The following is a 17133-nucleotide window of genomic DNA, read 5'->3' as shown; positions in this document are numbered from 1 at the left end:
GTCCACCGGCAATCGCAGCTCACGTCCAAACATCAGCTTTGCCGGTGAATACCCCGTAGTCTCGTGGGCGGCAGACCTGTAGGCCATGAGGAGCGCAGGCAGCTTCTGATCCTATGAAGACTGATCATTGTTGCACTGCTTGGCCAACTCCTGGCCCAACGTCCAATTAAACCTCTCCACCATTCCATCTGACTGTGGGTGCAGAGGGGTGGTCCGGGTCTTCTTGATACCCAGGAGCTTGCAGCACTCAGCAAGGACTGTTGACTCAAAATTCCTTCCCTGGTCGGAATGGAGCTCGTTAGGCATACCGAAGCGACAGAAGAATTCCTCCACCAATACCTTTGCGATGGTAGTGGCTTCCTGGTCAGGGATGGCGTAGGCTTCCGGCCACTTGGTGAAGTAATCCATTGTGACGCAGATGTGCCTATTTCCGTTCGTCGTCAGAGGCAAGGGTCCTGCTATTCCACTGCCACCCGTTCCATGGGGGCTCCAACCTGGTATAGTTGCAATGGGGCACGGTGACGCTTCTTGGGGCCCTTCTTTGCACAGCACACCTCACACGCGTGACACCATTCTTCCACGTCCTTCCTCATGCCAACCCAGTAGAACCTTTGGCGCAGGCGACTCAGTGTCTTCTTTACCCCAAGGTGTCCGCTGGTGATGCTGTCGTGCATTTCTTTCAGGACGCCTTCCCGGGACTTCATAGGTAGCACCGTGGACCAGTAGTGGTCAAGACCATCATGAGAGACCCAGCGTCGCTGCAGCACCCCGTTGTCCATCCGAAGAGTGTCCCACTGAGTCCAGTAATTCTTGGTGGTAGGGCTTTCTCTCGAGATTACTTCCCACCCAGATCGCGTTGACGATTGACTCAGCCACTCCATAATTGGTCTCAGATCTCGGTCCTCCTGCTGCAGTTTTCCCAAGTCTTCCCATGGCACTTCCGCTGTCTGTTCCACTGTAGTGCGGCGGCACATGTTCTGGACGCTTTCTCTCTGGAGGCAATGTTGACACTCAGGTAGGCAGGGGCGCCGGCTCAAGCTGTCCGCGTTACCATGTGTTAGCCCAGATCGGTGCACAATAGTGTAGTGATGCTGCTCTAGTTTACCTATCCAGCGAGCAAGCTGGCCCTCAGGGTTTTTCAGTGAATTCAACCACCGCAATGCAACGTGATCCGTGCTGATGGTGAAAGTTGCACCATACAGGTAAGCATGGAAAAAGTCAAGGCTCTTGACTACTGCCAGGAGTTCTTTCCGGGTCACGCAATAGTTTTTTCTCGGCTGGGGTGAGCTTCTTGCTGAAGTAGGCCACAACCCGTTCCTTGTCGGCACATGCCTGGGACAGCACTCCACCAATCCCCTCATCACTGGCATCACAATCCAGTATAAAAGGCTTAAGGGGTCTGGGTAGGTGAGTACGGGCGAGCTGATGAGGGCCTCCTTGAGCTTCTCAAAGGCAACCTGAGTTTCCGCTGTCCACTCAAACTTGCGCCTCTTCTTCGTCAGGAGGTGCAGTGGTGCAGCAATCGTAGCGGAGCCTTTTACAAACCTGCGGTAGTATGAGCACAACCCGAGGAAGCTCCGCAGCTCCTTCACGTTGGTGGGTGTCGGCCAGTCCCTTACCGCAGCCACCTTCTCAGGATCAGTGCGTACTCCAGCCTCGCTCACGATGTGTCCCAAGTATTGGACCTCCCTTTGGAATAGGCAGCATTTCTTCGGGCTGAGCTTAAGGTGTGCAGCTCTAAACCGGGCGAAAACCTCTGATAGCCTTTCCATCTCCTGCTCGAAGGTCTGGCCAAAGACAATCATGTCGTCGAGGTAGATGAGTGCCGTCTTCCAGCGAAGTCCCTCCAGCACCCTCTCCATCAGCCGCTCGAACGTGGCCGGCGCGTTGCAGAGGCCAAAGGGCATGACCTTAAACTGCCACAGGCCTTGACCGTAGGAGAAAGCTGTTTTCTCTTTGTCCTGCTCCGCCATTTTGACTTGGTGATACCCAGACTTCATATCCAGTGTTGAAAACCACTTGGAGCCCACCAAAGCGTCGAGAGTGTCGTCAATCCGTGGGAGTGGATATGAATCCTTGATGGTGAGATCGTTGAGGGCTCGGTAGTCCACGCAGCACCTGAGGGAACCGTCCTTTTTCCTGACGAGCACTACAGCAGACGCCCACGGGCTGCTGGACCGCTCGATTAACCCCTGTTGCCGGAGATCATCCATTACCTCATCCATCTCCTTGCGACGGGCTGGTGCCATCCTTCGAGGACCTTGCTTCACTGGGCGGTGGCTATCTGTGTCGATGTGGTGCTCTACCAGGTCCGTACACCCCAAGTCCAGGTCTCCTGTGGAAAACACATCTGCATTCCTCACGAGAAGCTCCCTGAGCTGTTCCACTTGGGGCTCCTCTAGACACTTGGAGCTCCTGTCAAACAGGTCGCGCAGGTAGTCGGGCAGCTCATCCTGGGGCTTCGTCAGGGTTCTCCTGCAGACACAGGTTCTCGGTTCCTGGTCGATCTCTTGCCACAACCTCACCATGGTCCCTTGTTCTATTTTCTTTGGGCTGAAGGAGACATTGGCCACGACGACAGGCACTTCCGCTGCAGCAGGGTCTAACAAAGTACTGCCTACAATCACCCCGTTTTCTACCGGGCATCGACTTCCACTCTCTACCACACACAGGCTAGCCGGGGGGGCACCCGTAATTTGACAGGGTAACAGCATCTCCGACCTCGGAGGAATAATGGTGGTGCGCTTGACCGTCACTGGCAGGTCTTCCTTGTTCACAGTCGTCAGTGGCACCCTCCTTCCTCCTACAGTCAGCTGCTTAGCGCGGAAGTCCAGCTCGCACCTGTGGGAGACAAGATAATCCATACCTAGGATGCAGGGGTCGTCCATGTCAGCCACGTAGACAGAGAGGAACTCTTCCTTTCCTCCGAGCTCAAACTTCACGTCCACTGGGCCTCTGAGCTCTGCGTAGTGTCCTGTGACTCCGCACAGTCGATGCGGCGTCTTAGGAAGCCGACGATGACTCACCACGTCAGGCCGCACCAATGTGCGTTCCGGGCCTGTGTCGACGACCACAGGCCACAACACTCCGTCAACCTTGCCCTCCACTTGGCAACTTGTCATGGTGGTTCTCTTGCACACTGATATCTTCGGGGTATGTACAGGACAGACTGGTCGTTGCCCCCGTGAACCAGTCCTTCTTAGTTTCCCGAGTGGTGGTCCTTCGTTGGGGGCACATTTTTCCGACACTCATTCTTCCAGTGCCCCTTTTCTCCACAGGTCTAGCACTTGGGTCCTTCCCTGGGCTTCTTCTTAGCGCTACCTTCATATTCCTTCTTCCTCTTATAGCATTCGTTCTCCTTGTGCCCAACCTTCTCGCAGTACCAGCACGTTCATTGGAACCTGTCTGTGTCGCTGACAGCGCCCTTTCGTCCCCTAAGGCCAGAAGTCGAGTTGTCCCTGAAGCTTGACAAGCTAGACCTAACAAAGGACTCAAACTCCATGGCACGTGCCAGAGCTTCCTGCATTGATGTTGGCTTAGCTTGGTTCACTTGTATCTTCAGCTGAGGGCTGTTCAGGGCATCGATGAACTGATCACGCAGCAAAACCGTCAGCAGGTCAGGGGTGGCACCTGGGATGCCTTGTGCGCCATGCTCTCAAGGTCCTGAGCGAGTTCCTGAAGAGACTCGCCGCGCCTCCTGTTGCGGGTTCTGAACCTAACCCTGAAGAGCTCGTTCTGTTGCTTGGTCCCATATCGTTGCTCCAGCGCCTGCGCCAGCCCGCTGTAGCTGCCCTTTGTCGCATTGTCGAGCTGAGCAAGGACCTCCAGCGCCGCCCCTTTCAGGCTAGTGGCCAGCTGTACCGCGCACTCTTGGTCATCCCATCCGTTCCGGGCTGCCAACAGCTCAAACTGAGCGCGGTAAGCCTCCCAGGAGACCTTGCCATCAAACTCCTGAGGCTTCTTTCTAACAGGCGAACCCAGCAGACTCATGGGGCTGGCGAAACTTCTTGCGGGGATGAACTCAGGCGAAACAGGGCTCAAACTACCCCGGACTTGCGTAGGAGAAGCATCTTGGGTACAACTAGCCCCTGCAGGCATTGCCTGTCCGTTTCCAGCCAAGCAGTCTTCAAGGGCCTTTACTCTGTCACTTACGTCACAAACTGCCTGTTCAGTACGGTTCACCTTTCCCTGCACTTCTAATATTTCTTTGTGTGTCGTCTCCCGTACCACCTCCATCTCTTGTTGAAGATTTGTGTGTTCTTTCTCCACTTCTATCAGGCGTTGTCCCAAGTTCGTGGTCACATCAGTCATTTCTCTTCGTACTGACTCACTTCCATCTTGTACTGCTTGTAGCTGTTGCTGTAATCCCGTGAAGCGATCTTCTAGCTGTTCTTTGAGTTCTTGGAGTGTTCCTTCTTGTTGTTGCTGTGCTCTTTCTTGTTGTTCTTTGAGTTCTTGGAGTGTTCCTTCTTGTTGTTGCTGTGCTCTTTCTTGTTGTTGTTGGGTTCCGTGTCGCCGTCGGGAGACTCCGTGGGAGGGAGATATGTAAACACTTTGCACAGCTTCTGTAGTTTAATATTCTTCACTATAATACACTTCACTCTGACTCTTGATTTACCACTAGCTTACTATGACTGGGACTGTCCCCTCTCGCCCTCTTCTCCTATATATATCCAGAACAGTACAGTCTAGAACGTTACAGTATATTTTATATCATACAAGAGCATGTAGCAAAAATATGTGCGAGTTGGCAACACTTCCCGCCTGGCGCCTGGCCTCTAGCCCCGCGAGGCGCGGACGGCTCGCCTTGCTCCCCGCCCCCCTGCTCGCTCCTCCCGGAGCCTTCATGAGGCCCATGGACGCCGGGGGAAGCTTCCAGCACAACAATATTTAATTCATTCATATATTTCTTTAAAGTTTTAGTCCACTTTGTGTTAGTGTTTTTCTGTTTCTTTAAGGAATATGTTTCTGGCCAAGTTATTTCTGTCTCCTTTCAGTAGATGTTTTGGAATTAGTAATTTAATTTTCATGTCTCTGGCATAGCAAAATGAGGCACCAATATCTCCTCTTAGGGCACTGTTGGCGGCATAAGTTTGAACTTGTAATATTGCCCCGTTGACGGAGTTTTCTATTCTCTGTAATTTAGTGATCTCTTCTTCAGTGAATTCCATAATTTCAGCTGAAAAAAGTACTGCTGACAGTGCCAATGTAGCAGTCACCGCTCAAATTGCGTGCTCCTTCCCCTCAGTGACACTTGAGAAAATGGGCGCTGCAGAGCAGACTCATTAAGTGTATTTATATTGTCTCTGTCCGCGTCGTGTCTTCAATGTTTATCTTTCTTGTACTCGTTTATCTTTGACTGTCCGTCCACGTCCTTCTGTTGTTAAATTATACATTGTTCCACACATACACATCAACACCTATGTCACCCACACTTCACAACATTCACACAAACGCACATACATACAAACACCTTTTCTTCGTGTTTTGTTTGTGTCAATGACCTGTGCGATGTTTTCCAATTAAAATAACCCTGGCGGATATACCTTTCTCTATCCGTGAACCGATTAGCACTTAGAACACTCGCTACCACCAACACCATTCCCTTCCAGTAAGTTTTGCTAATTAGTAATCTGTTACAACATCTTGCTATTACACTGTATGTAATGTTAGCTAGTTTACTAGATTTTGTTAGTCTTTGTTTTTTGAAGTTATTGAAGCTTAATTACTATTTTATGAGCGACAGGTTATGATTCTTCGTGGTGACAAGTTATTGTTTTGCTGAAATAGGTTTCTATCTGTTTGAAAAAGGTGATTAATGTAGTTGAATTTTACCTCACTGATATCAAATTTGATGTAAATATGCCTCGTCTCCTTTAACAGTCTCCTTGATTACGGCAGTGGAGGGCGGGGAGAGGAGGGTGTGTGTGAGGCAGGGGTGGAAGACAGTACAGTACTGTGTGTATAAGCAAATTACAGAGTCTCGTGATGCCTCCTACAAATTAATGTCAGTTGTAGCGTAGAAAAATTATATATAACTTAAAATTTAAATGACTAAATTCGGACAATGCAATGCGAGGAGGGTTTTATATTTCTAACCATGACAGTTATTTATTATTTATTTATTTATTTATTTATTTATTTTTAGGAAATTTTGTGTATGTAGTGTGTTGTCATTGAGAGAAAATGGAGTGAGGACACGGGAGAGTCTGATGGGCTCACAGCGCGGCCTCGTGTCCCGAACATATCTCACCGGGAGTGGTTTGAGTGCGTTTCCGAAGGCGTGTCCTGGTCTTCTTCTTCCGCTGATGTATTCTCCTGGTTATTACTTATATACGTGTGTACTTTCAGGATGGCGACTACGATGGGAGTGAGGAAGGTGAGAAGGGTGAGGAATGAACGACTGCAAAAGCTTCTGTAGGACAAAGATACAGTGTGCATTAGGTAGGGATTGCATGCATCCAAGGTAAATCTTGAACACTGTCTACAAACACTGGTAAGTGGCTCGTGCCCGGCAGACACAAGTTAAGCTAATACAGGCACTTTGTTCGGAGTTGCTTGCGTTCCTGAAGACCGTGTAAATAGAATTTCGCGTAATTCAACCACTATTTTACCACAAGAATGCTAAGGAAGGTGAAACTTTGTTCGCTCTACTGTAAAACTTAAATGTCAAATAGGAAATGAGCTTCATTTTCCAAATATAGGTTATGTAAATTTACGGAAAGCTTGAGGTTCCTGTATATAGTGAACCTCACAAAACAAGGAAACTCAAGGATTAGCTTAAAGCTACAGCGATGTACTGAAGAACAGTAATTGTTGATGAATTATTATACTTAAAATATCCCTAGGAACAACGATTTTTTTTTTATTGTAGCTACACAGCGGTATCAGTAAACCAACGCGCTGCAGAATGTATGCTCTCACGTCATTTGTACATTTCATCATAATTAAAATCATTAGCCAATAAATTATATATAATAATAGTCAACTGCAGGACAAAGGCCTTTCCCAACGTTCTCCACTTGCCTCTGATGTTAGAAGACTTCATCCTGTTCCGGTAAATGCTTTGGTTTCATCTTTCCATCCTGGCCCCCACCTGCCCTAATTCATCTTACAATTTCTGAGTTGCCTCTGTTACTGTCGTTGTCTATTTTGTTCTACGCATGGCATGACCTCTCTAAGTCCATTGTTTTTATTATTCCTTGAAACCCAACATTTGTTTCTTCTGTAATCCATGATGCTCTCTTTTAGTCTCTTGGTGTTGTATCCAGCATTTTTCTCGCCATTTATTTTTGTGCTCTTTAAAACTTTTTTTTTTGGGGGGGGGGGGGGGGGGTTAGGCGCCGTGTGTCTGAACTGCTTGTTAGGATACATTGATTGCACACTTTTCTCTTGAAGGAAAGTAGCAGATTGCTATTCATGACGTTTCTATATTTACCAAAAGCACTCGCTCCCATTTTTAACTCTCTCTGATTTATTTTTCCAGGTCTAGGTTTGCACATTTGTTTCGGCTGAATATGTGTTTTCATCTACTCTCAAGTGTTTCGTTCCTATTGATGAATAAATCTTACAAATGCTTCCTTCATATTCATCATCAGACCTACTTCAGAATTTTCTATGAAGTTAACCGATCATTCTCTGCAGGTTCTCCCGGGGAAATTTAGTAAGACTGTAATCTAACTAAGAAGCTAGTGTTAGTGAGGCATTGAACGTCTATCTTGATTTCCATGTTAGACCACTCCAATTTTTTAATACTTCAGAGCAAGCCGTATATATTTTGCATAGTGTCACATTGCCTAACACCTCGATTGGAATATTCACCCTTTTCTGGTGGAGCTTCATGGTTGCCGTGCTGTCGCTTTCTGTATCTTTCAACACCTTTCTGTATACTCATCCACGCCTTGTTCCTGATGAAGCTTTAGCAGACTCAAATGCTTTCTCATAATATACGGAAGCCATGGATATCGGTTTATGGTATTCGATGGGTTTAGTGACGTGGATGTGGTCATAGTTAGGTATTCACTACTAACTCCACCTTGTTCTCTTTTCTGCGTCCTGAACTTATTGTCTGCTACCATCTTAGTGAAAAGTTTGTAGGTTACAGGGAGAAGAAGAATTTGTCAGTAATTTTTCAAGCCTTCTCGGTCATTTTTAGGACTCAATGACTTTTTAAGTATGAAATCGCTTAATTAAATTAAATTAAAGCTATCTATTCGTGCCTTGCCCCTACTTATTCTCTTCAGAGGCTTCTTTTCTTCATTCGTGGTCATGCCGGGAACTTCCAAGCTAAGATAATCGTGCTCCCCGCCACTATTCTCCCTCCCATCCTGGTCACTGGACAATTTGGTGTAGCATTTTTTCCGCAACCCTTTCTGCCGCCTCCATGGTATTCGTGATTTACATTTGAAGGGTTTATTTGTTCTCTTTATTTATTTATATATTTAGAGCTTCACTAATATAACGGGGAAACATGAAAAGAGATATATAATTAAATTAACTATCAAAGTACGTATATAAATGTATGAATACAAAAGTTGAGTGAAAACATTTAGTAAATACAAAACAATAATACCCGCTACATGCCGCTCATCACAACACTGCGACCAAAGTCACTTATACCAAGTCAAGTCACTGCGACCAGCACGCGCAGGGGGCGATTTGGGGCGGAGCAGCGGGATGACGTCACTTGAATCCAAATACCCGGCAGTTCACGGGTGACTAAAGCTGCGGCCGTGTGCACTTTGGATGTGCATGCTCGCCTTCTTTCACCACGCGTTCAGGCAAGCTACTGACGAAAAAATTATGCCTTTTTATTGTGCTATGCGTGACTGTAATTCCAATGCCTAAAAACGGCGGTGTGGGGTGTGAGGGGGGGAGGCATGTTGAAGTGATTGATTTAAATTAGTCCGCCTTTCTTCGTTTTCTCTAAATCCCTGTTTCTACATTCTCTAGTTTGGCTTCAAGCAAAGTCACGCATAAGCCACGCCTCTGCCGTGTCTCCTCCCACAAAGCTGCGTATGACTTGACTCGGTGTAAGTGACTTTGACTGCGACAAAGTAAGAAAACATCGACGCATCTGACTGGATCAAACACGCGCCACACACACCCCGCCAAGGCACCAGAGCGAACAGGCAACCTTAGTCTGATACTGAAAAAGAAAAAAAAATAATTATAATGACAAATACTTTCCTTACCTAAAAAAAGAAAAAAACTATTATTCAATTTTTTCTATGATTTTTTTCAGTTAAAGGAAAATATCTTATGTATTCACAACCTTTCAAGTTTCTTAACGCGCCTTTCTTCCGTGATCTCCTTGCTGTTTGAACTTCAAGGGTAGTCAAAACCATTTGGAAAGCTTTCGACCGAGTCTGGTATAAATAATTTTTGCTCCTAAACTACATTCCTACGCATTCTATCCCTCTCTGTACTTTTTTTTTCTGCAGATGGTGCTTGGTGGTCTCCTACACTTTCATATCGTGCTATTTCACTAGACTCTATTCAACCACCAACTTTCTTTTAATCTTTAATTATTTATCGACTCCCCAATCTCACTGATCTATCTGTTCCTACGCCGAAGACTATTAGCATTTTTTTTTAAATCCCGATAAGAGTCGCATAATTATTGGGAAGAATGTTACAGAGCGCTTAAATTGTGAGCTTACTATTTTTTTTCTGTAGACTTACACTTAGTGACTTCAGTGCCTCAAAAGCTAAGTTTTTCCATCCGTCGACGAGACAGTATTTTAGATAACTATCCCCTATCTAACATACAGCTTCTCCTCTTCCCTCTTCTGCGTCAAACAAGCTCGGTCTGTCCTTCTTCAAAATTGTAACTGGAAATTTCATATTAATTTCTCACTAAGTAAGATTCCTCGATGTTGAGGATTCTGTATTGTCTCCACTGCTATTGTGGCAGCGGAGATGGTAGCTGCACAAAAGAGTCACATCCACCACATCTCACACAGCCTTTTACGGACAATCTTTACCCTCTAAGAGTTCGCCGTAATGTTGCTTTCCTTTTTCCCCCTTTTCTTGCCAACTGTTCATCAGGACTTGCTAGCTGTATCATCCTTTCCTATCACGCCTTCACTGCACAAGGCTCTATGCTGCCCAACTTCTTAATGCAAAAATTAACCATCATCTTCAATTTTTCCGCTCCCCACTGACGGGCATCGTGCAGTCATCCCCATGAACGTATCATCGCTAGAACCCACTGAACTCCTCGTATCTTGGACATTCGAACACAACCTAACAAGTTACTTCGAGGTGATGTGGAGTCCACCTAACGAGATGACAGAGAGTTCCGCCACAACCAACGACACTTCCTACATCATCACCGACCTCACACCACGCACAAGCTACACCGTCTGCGTCCAGGCCATGGATGCGAACGACACTGAGCTGGGTTACTCTGCCGACGTGACTGCTACGACATCCACACCAGGTACTACCTTGTTTTCTTCTTCCGTTGCAGCGTTCAAAAAAATAATGTTCGCCCTATGACAAAACCTTTCTTCCTTTAACTCATACTATTCATCGTGACCACATCAAAAGTAGGCAGGTGTATCATGATTTGTCGTCAATTGTTAGCTTTACGATTAGCTTCATCTGGGTTAGGTGTTATGTTTCGTCATCGCTTATTTTTCTCCCTTCTATATGACAGCTATATATAGGAGCCTTGTCTACCCCTACATTTTTTACAGTAAAGAAAGCAGCGAAACACGCACACACACAAAAAAGCTAAGCGATGCTTCCTCCACAAGAGAAAGGTAGTGTCCGAACGGAGTGTCCAATTCGGTTGAAGAGGTGTCCGACACTCCTCTATTAAAGGATTTCAAGTCGTAGGAATGGCAAAGTACAGACGAAGAAAGGGATGAAATAATGAAGATGTGGGTTTACTTTTACACGAAGGATTTGAACACCATAAGAATGAGCCAGAGTAGCAAGTTTTGTGCAGTGGGGTAATGGGTATGGTAGATCCATATCGTTGAGAAGTTACAAGTTAATATGAAAATATAGATATAAGATTGAGGCAACATTGCTGCGGATTTCAATCTCTAGATGGAAGAATATATGTTAGGTTAGGGAGCAGATAAGGCGAAAAGGCTTTGACCATTCTGTCCATAAAGGCTGTGTGTGTGGAATCCACCAACCAACACATGAGATGCATACTTCTTGTAGGGGCGAACAAGGCCCTTGTATATGGTTAGCAATTATGAGGGGAAAGGAATAAGTGGAGAAGATACAGAACGCCTAGTCTTGAAGTTGATTTGGCAGGAAATGAGACATGAAATTTACAGTTCAGAATTTGAGTTAAGGATAGATCCAGGAAACTTATTGTCCGGTAAAATAAGACAGCTTTGTGTTACTGAGTAGGGGGATACACATCTGGAAGGTTGTGTCGATTTGCCTGGTGGAGAAATTTAGTTAATGAGGCATTGCAGGACACCAAGAGCGGTATTTTCAGACGCTTCCACCTCTCACATCAACTATTTTTAAAGGTCGAAAAGGAGATTAATCGGGTGTTTTTCCACATTCGTGTTACAGAAGAAGGTCACCCTTCCACCAGGATCATTAAACTAGCCCTAAAAATACCCAGAACGTCAATGAAAGCCTTATCAAATATGTGGACTTGGACGCCGAAAGGGTTGAGATTACGGGCCCAAGTTCCTTTTGCCGCGTTCATAAATAAGAGCCGGATAAAAATCAAGCGTTCTGTGTCTTCCAGCCATGAGAGGTCTGTCTTGTTGGGTGGAGAATTAGCTTAATCAAGTTGGAGTAAGGAATTTGCTTTCCATGTGAGGAAAGGTTCTACCCACACAGCTTCACTGGACAGAATAGCGTCAATGGCATTTAGCCTCATCAACCTGGGAGTGAAGTTTTCCATTCGGAGGAAAGAATATACTTACATCTTTTCTCCAACTCCTATGGTTACTTGCAGAATGTTCTCTAACTGGATCGAGTAGAGTCAAGCTACCCCTACCGACCTGGTCCAAGGAGATGGCAATAATGGAGTAAGCTGCCTCTCCTTCTGTGCCCTCGGGTGGCGATGTGAGCACAGCTAGGTGGCAGCGTGCTCGTTCGAAAGCGGTCCTAAATACTGAGCAATTTATCTATAATACTCAACCGTATCGAGTACAGTCAAGCTACTCACCAGGGCAATAATGGGGTGAGATTCCTCTCTCTTTGCGCCCTTGAGTGCCAAGCTTAAACAAGGCACCAGCACGCTGGTTAGAGCCAGGTCATGGGTTGACTGATCGAATAACTGGGGTATGCAGTCTTAACACCACAACTGCTGAGGTCATATATCAGCGAACCCTTCGATAAAACCAGACTGTACATACGGTATTTATAGAATCATGGGTGCATGTAATAAATCCTAAAACATTAAAAGTTTCATACCGTTAACAACGGGCTACAAGAGATGGAGAACACCATTCTCATGCAGGTACGCGATGATATCATATCTCGGGGAGAGTGCCTTCTTCTCCCCTAGCAACAGGGAGAAAGAGAAACTCTGATCTCCACCCCGACACAGCAAAATGTACTGCTTTTGCAGGTCCCCGAGATTGGAACACTCGACCAGCACATGCCGACCAGTCAGAGGGACCAAACAGTCATCAAAGTATGGCGGAACTCCCTGAGACATAAAATAAAGCCATGTGTGTAGCGAGTGTGGCCCGTCCTAAGGCGGACCAAAACCGTCCTTCATGGGGCCCCTGATGTGTGAAGTTCAAGCAGGGGCGAACAATCCTGAGACTGTTCTGTTTGCTGCTGTGGCTGGCGGTTCTGCCTGCTGGTTAACGTTTCTGCTAAAGCTAAGTGTTAACCCTTGCAGCGTTACTCAGATAACAGACTTTGCTTTGTCTTCTAGTCGTCTTGTTCAATATCTACATTACCTCAATGCTCACAACATTAATGCCCACATTACTTTCATCAAGGTTAACCCACCTATCTATATTATATATTTATCTACTTAATAGTGTGTCTAGCGAATACTTGATCCGATTTGTAAGTAGCTGTCACGTGTTCGGACGGAACAAACACACACCTGTGCTTTAATTCCCTCGAATGGACACGACCACGCTACGTAAGGCGTATACGACGATCCTGCTCACAGCTTTGTTTTACAACGTGCTAAAAAAGCTTTCCGACCCCAAACTTTTCTATCATCGTCGTTGTCGGGTGGCCCCCCAGTACACTGAATCGAATTTTCTGCCATGTGGGTACGACTTAATTGTCATTCTGTTAGTAAATACGTCTGTGCTGTTATTTCTCACCTAACTTTACCAGCTATATAAAATGCTTTGACTATCAGAATTCAAAAGTGGAGCATATCTTGACTCATTCGCCCCTCCGTGAAATGTCCATCTTAGGAGATCCCCACTGTTCACCACCACTTTTGGCGTTCATCTTCACTGACCAGCCTGGCGAAACCTTACTCAATGATCTAGACTCTAGAACAGTTGGTTCAGCACCCTGCATGGATCGCTGACCGCCTTGGAGTAACGCCGAACACTCTAGACCTCTTCTTGTTTAATCATTCAGCTTATTCTATCAAACTGTTCTCTCCGTTGGGCGCGTCTAATCACAACCTTATTTCCACATTGTGTCCTATCGCTCATGTACAGCCACTGGATCCCCCTAAGAAGGGGTGCTTTTAGCATTATGATTCAGCTTGGTGGGATGACCTGAGGATGTACTTTTCTGATTTCCTATAGAGTGATTACTGCTTCCAGTAGAGAGCCCTCTCGGTTTATGTCCAGCACATTAATAAAGTGAGGAGTCTATGGAATTGAGGCCCACATTTCACTTCCTCTCTCTACTCTTCGTGATAAAAAGCACTACCTCAGTCACGCTTGTTCTCGTGCTATTAGAGATAGAGAGGCAGCTCAGAAAAGGTAACTAAGCCCTCGCACTCCTGCCAGTCATGATCTTTATATTTCTGCCCAGAATCGCGCCAAATTTATTCTTTGATTGACCAAAAACTCATTAAATGAAAATGCCAAAGCCTTGATTTCTCTAGTTCTTCTATAGCCTTCTAACAGCTGTCCGAAAATATTTCCAACAATTATATTTATCTTTCCCACCACTCCTTTGACCTGATGGCAATCCTCCTGTCACAACTGTTTCTAAAGCTGAACTTTGTTCAAACTTTCTCTGAAAATTCCACTCTGAAAGATTCTGGGTATATTCCTCCTACTTATCCCTCTATGGCCTGAATCCTCAGAAGGCTTATGGTCCCCATGGAGCTGATGGATGGATACTGACACCCTGTCAAGTCAAAATCTTTCATCTCTGCCCTCAAACGTCTATCATTCCTTCCTGCTGGAAGCGCACCTACATACAGCCTGTGCCTAAGAAGGGTAACCGCTGTAATCCCTCAAACTACCGTCCTACAGATTTTCTTTCTCGTCTTTCTAAAAGTTTTGAAACAATCCTTAACAGGAACGTTCTTATGCAAGTATCAACGTCTGACCTCTCTGATCACCGGCATGGGCTCAGCAAAGGGCGTTCTGCTGCTGATCTTGCTTTCCTAACTGACTCTTGGTAATCCTTTATAAGCCGTTTCGGTGAAATTTTCACTGTTGACTGAGGCATCTCAAAAGTTTTTGAGAGTCTAGCATGCCTCCCCCCTCCAGCGCCCCCGCTGCACTCGACTTTCTACTCTTGCTCACCCCTATACTGTCCTAATCCCTTATGCAAGAGTTAACCAGCATCTTCATTCTTTTATCCCTTCTGCTGGTAAACTCTGGAACAGCCTTTCTTTGTCTGTATTTCCTCCTGTCTATGAGTTGAACTCTTTCAAGAGAGGAGTGTCAAGACATCTCTTCTCCAGAAATTGACCTTTCTTTTAACATCTTATTCTGTTTCTATTATTGAAGTAGCGCCCAGCGGGCTTTTCTGTTGACTTTTTGTCTTGTGCCCGTGAGCTGTCTCCCTTGCTGAAAAAAAAAAAAAAAAAAGGCCACTGCTTTTCAAACCACCCTCTTACGGAATCTATCATTCTCTGTATCTTTGTCTCCAGTTTCCTTTCATGCCATTCCATCTCTGCTGTTCTACGAAACCTATCAGCACTGGTGTTCCGCAGGGCTCTATCCTATCTCCCTCTCTCTTTCAATTGTTCATTAATGATCCTCTTTCCAAAATAAACTCTTCTATCTACTTCTGCAGCGATGACTGTACTCGGCATTATTCAACTTCCTTTAACATAAGACTCGCAATTACAGGACTCAAGGCTGAACGCTACAGAGTGCTTATATTCAGATCTTGGTATCATATCTGAATGGGGCATAAGGAACAACCTTTGTTTTTCAATGCCTCAAAAACTGTCAACTCGACACAATCTTCCAAACACCGATCCCCTATTCCTCGACATCGCTCAGTCTAAGTTGGAGACTTCATATCTTATCGCTTGCTAAATTAGCCTCCTCGAGGTTTCGCGGTCTGTATCGTCTCCATAATTTTTCCCCCTTACAGATTCTGCCCATGTATAAAGCCCTTGCCCATCCTCGTATGGTGCGATGTATGCATCTCACGTGTTTTTCTGTCTGTGTGTGTGTGTGTGTGTGTGTGTGTGTGCAGAGGGGAACGCACACAGTCCTTTTGAACAGGGTAAAGTCAAAAGTCCTTTGCTTCATCAACTATCCTCCTTTTATCTATCCTTCTTTCTGTCGTCTATCGATAATTTCATGGTGACTGCTATTCTTTTGCTAACTGCATGCCTCTACCGCTCCCATTCGCCGCTGCACACGACTATGATGTAGTTTATCTCTATACCATCGAAATCTCGTATGCCAGAGTTAACCAACATCTTTATTCTTTCATCCCTTTCTCTGGTAAACTCTGGTATAGCCTTCCTCTCTTTGTAATTCCTCCTTCCAAGGGGTTGAACTCTTTCAAGAGGGAAGTATGAAGACACTTCTGCGTCCGAAACTGACCCTCTCTTCTGACCATTCATTCTGTATTCTTTCAAGGGAGCGGTGATTAGCTTCCTTTGCTGTAAAAAAACATTGGCAAGAGTTCTTTGTCAAACTGATTCATCAGCCACTGGAACAGTCTTCCTGGGAAGTAGTACGCGGAAGTCCGGAAACCATCAACTCCTTTAAAAATCGCACTGACCATTTTTTAGTTGCAGCAGAAGTAATCTGAACGTACATACCGAGGTGCTTTGAGCTGCTTTGCAGGCACTAAGTGACTGTCGAGCAGATTAAATCACTAGAGCAGGCAACTTCGCAATAACCGACAGGCTTCATGTTGCCTGCCTTTCCATGTTCCCATGTTCCCCGTCCACAGTCACAGCCACTTCCCTAGCTTCGTCCGTGCCACCCTTTCCCTCTTTCCCCGCAATGAGTACTTCGTCTCAAATCCTCTCCTCTTACTGACAACCTCCTACCTCTTAAATTCCGCCGCCATGTTGCCTCTCTTTCTATCTTCTATCGATATTTTCACACTGACTGCTCTTCTGAACTTGCTAACTGCATGCCTCCCCCTCTACCGCGGCACCGCTGCACACGACTTTCTATTCAAGCTCATCTCTATACTGTCCAAATCCCTTATGCAAGAGTTAACCCAGCATCTTCACTCTTTCATCCCTCACGCAGGTAATAAACTCTGGAACAATCTTCCTTCATCTGTATTTCCTCCTGCCTACGACTTGAACAGGACACCTCTCCTCCCGAAATTGACCTCTCTTTTGGCCACTCCTCGTATTTTATATATATATATATATATATATATATATATATATATATATATATATATATATATATATATATATATATATATATATATATATATATATATATATATATATATGGCAAATTTGCGTTCTTTTTTCATTATTTTTTATTTTTTTTATTTTTTGTCCCAAAGCTGTTTCCTTTACTGCAAAAAAATGCCACCCTGTCTACAAACACCCTTCTTCCCTTTCTGCTCTCCCTCCTGCTTCTGCTCTCTTCCTCCCTCCTCATTCCAGGCTCCACTTCCAGGCGTGGAGTTCTCGCAGTTGGAGACCAGGTCAGACTCACTGACAGGTACTTTTCTTCGAGGGATAAAGAGAATATACTTAAGGAATGCATTTCAGCGGCCGGAATAGGAAGCTGGAAGGAAGAAGGGAAAAATCTGACAGGG

General features: G+C 45.5%; 1 protein-coding gene across 3 annotated transcripts in view; it reads left to right on the top strand.

The window, feature by feature from the left end:
* The window catches only part of LOC126998378 (receptor-type tyrosine-protein phosphatase alpha-like), a 226597-nt gene that overhangs the window by 89401 nt on the left and 120063 nt on the right, over positions 1 to 17133 (top strand). Inside the window, exons 2-3 of one of the 3 annotated variants that reach the window (XM_050859981.1) lie at positions 6352 to 6379; positions 10181 to 10444. In XM_050859981.1, the coding sequence (XP_050715938.1) occupies positions 6352 to 6379; positions 10181 to 10444 (292 nt within the window). The remainder of the gene's footprint in view (positions 1 to 6351; positions 6380 to 10180; positions 10445 to 17133) is intronic. The other 2 variants (XM_050859999.1, XM_050859991.1) reach the window with 2 other exon arrangements.

This window comes from Eriocheir sinensis, chromosome 2 (genome assembly GCF_024679095.1).
Source record: "Eriocheir sinensis breed Jianghai 21 chromosome 2, ASM2467909v1, whole genome shotgun sequence".
In the NCBI taxonomy this organism is placed as follows: Eukaryota; Metazoa; Arthropoda; class Malacostraca; order Decapoda; family Varunidae; genus Eriocheir; species Eriocheir sinensis.
The sequence above is the reverse complement of the archived record's forward strand: the minus strand, read 5'-3'. Positions and strand labels throughout refer to the sequence as shown.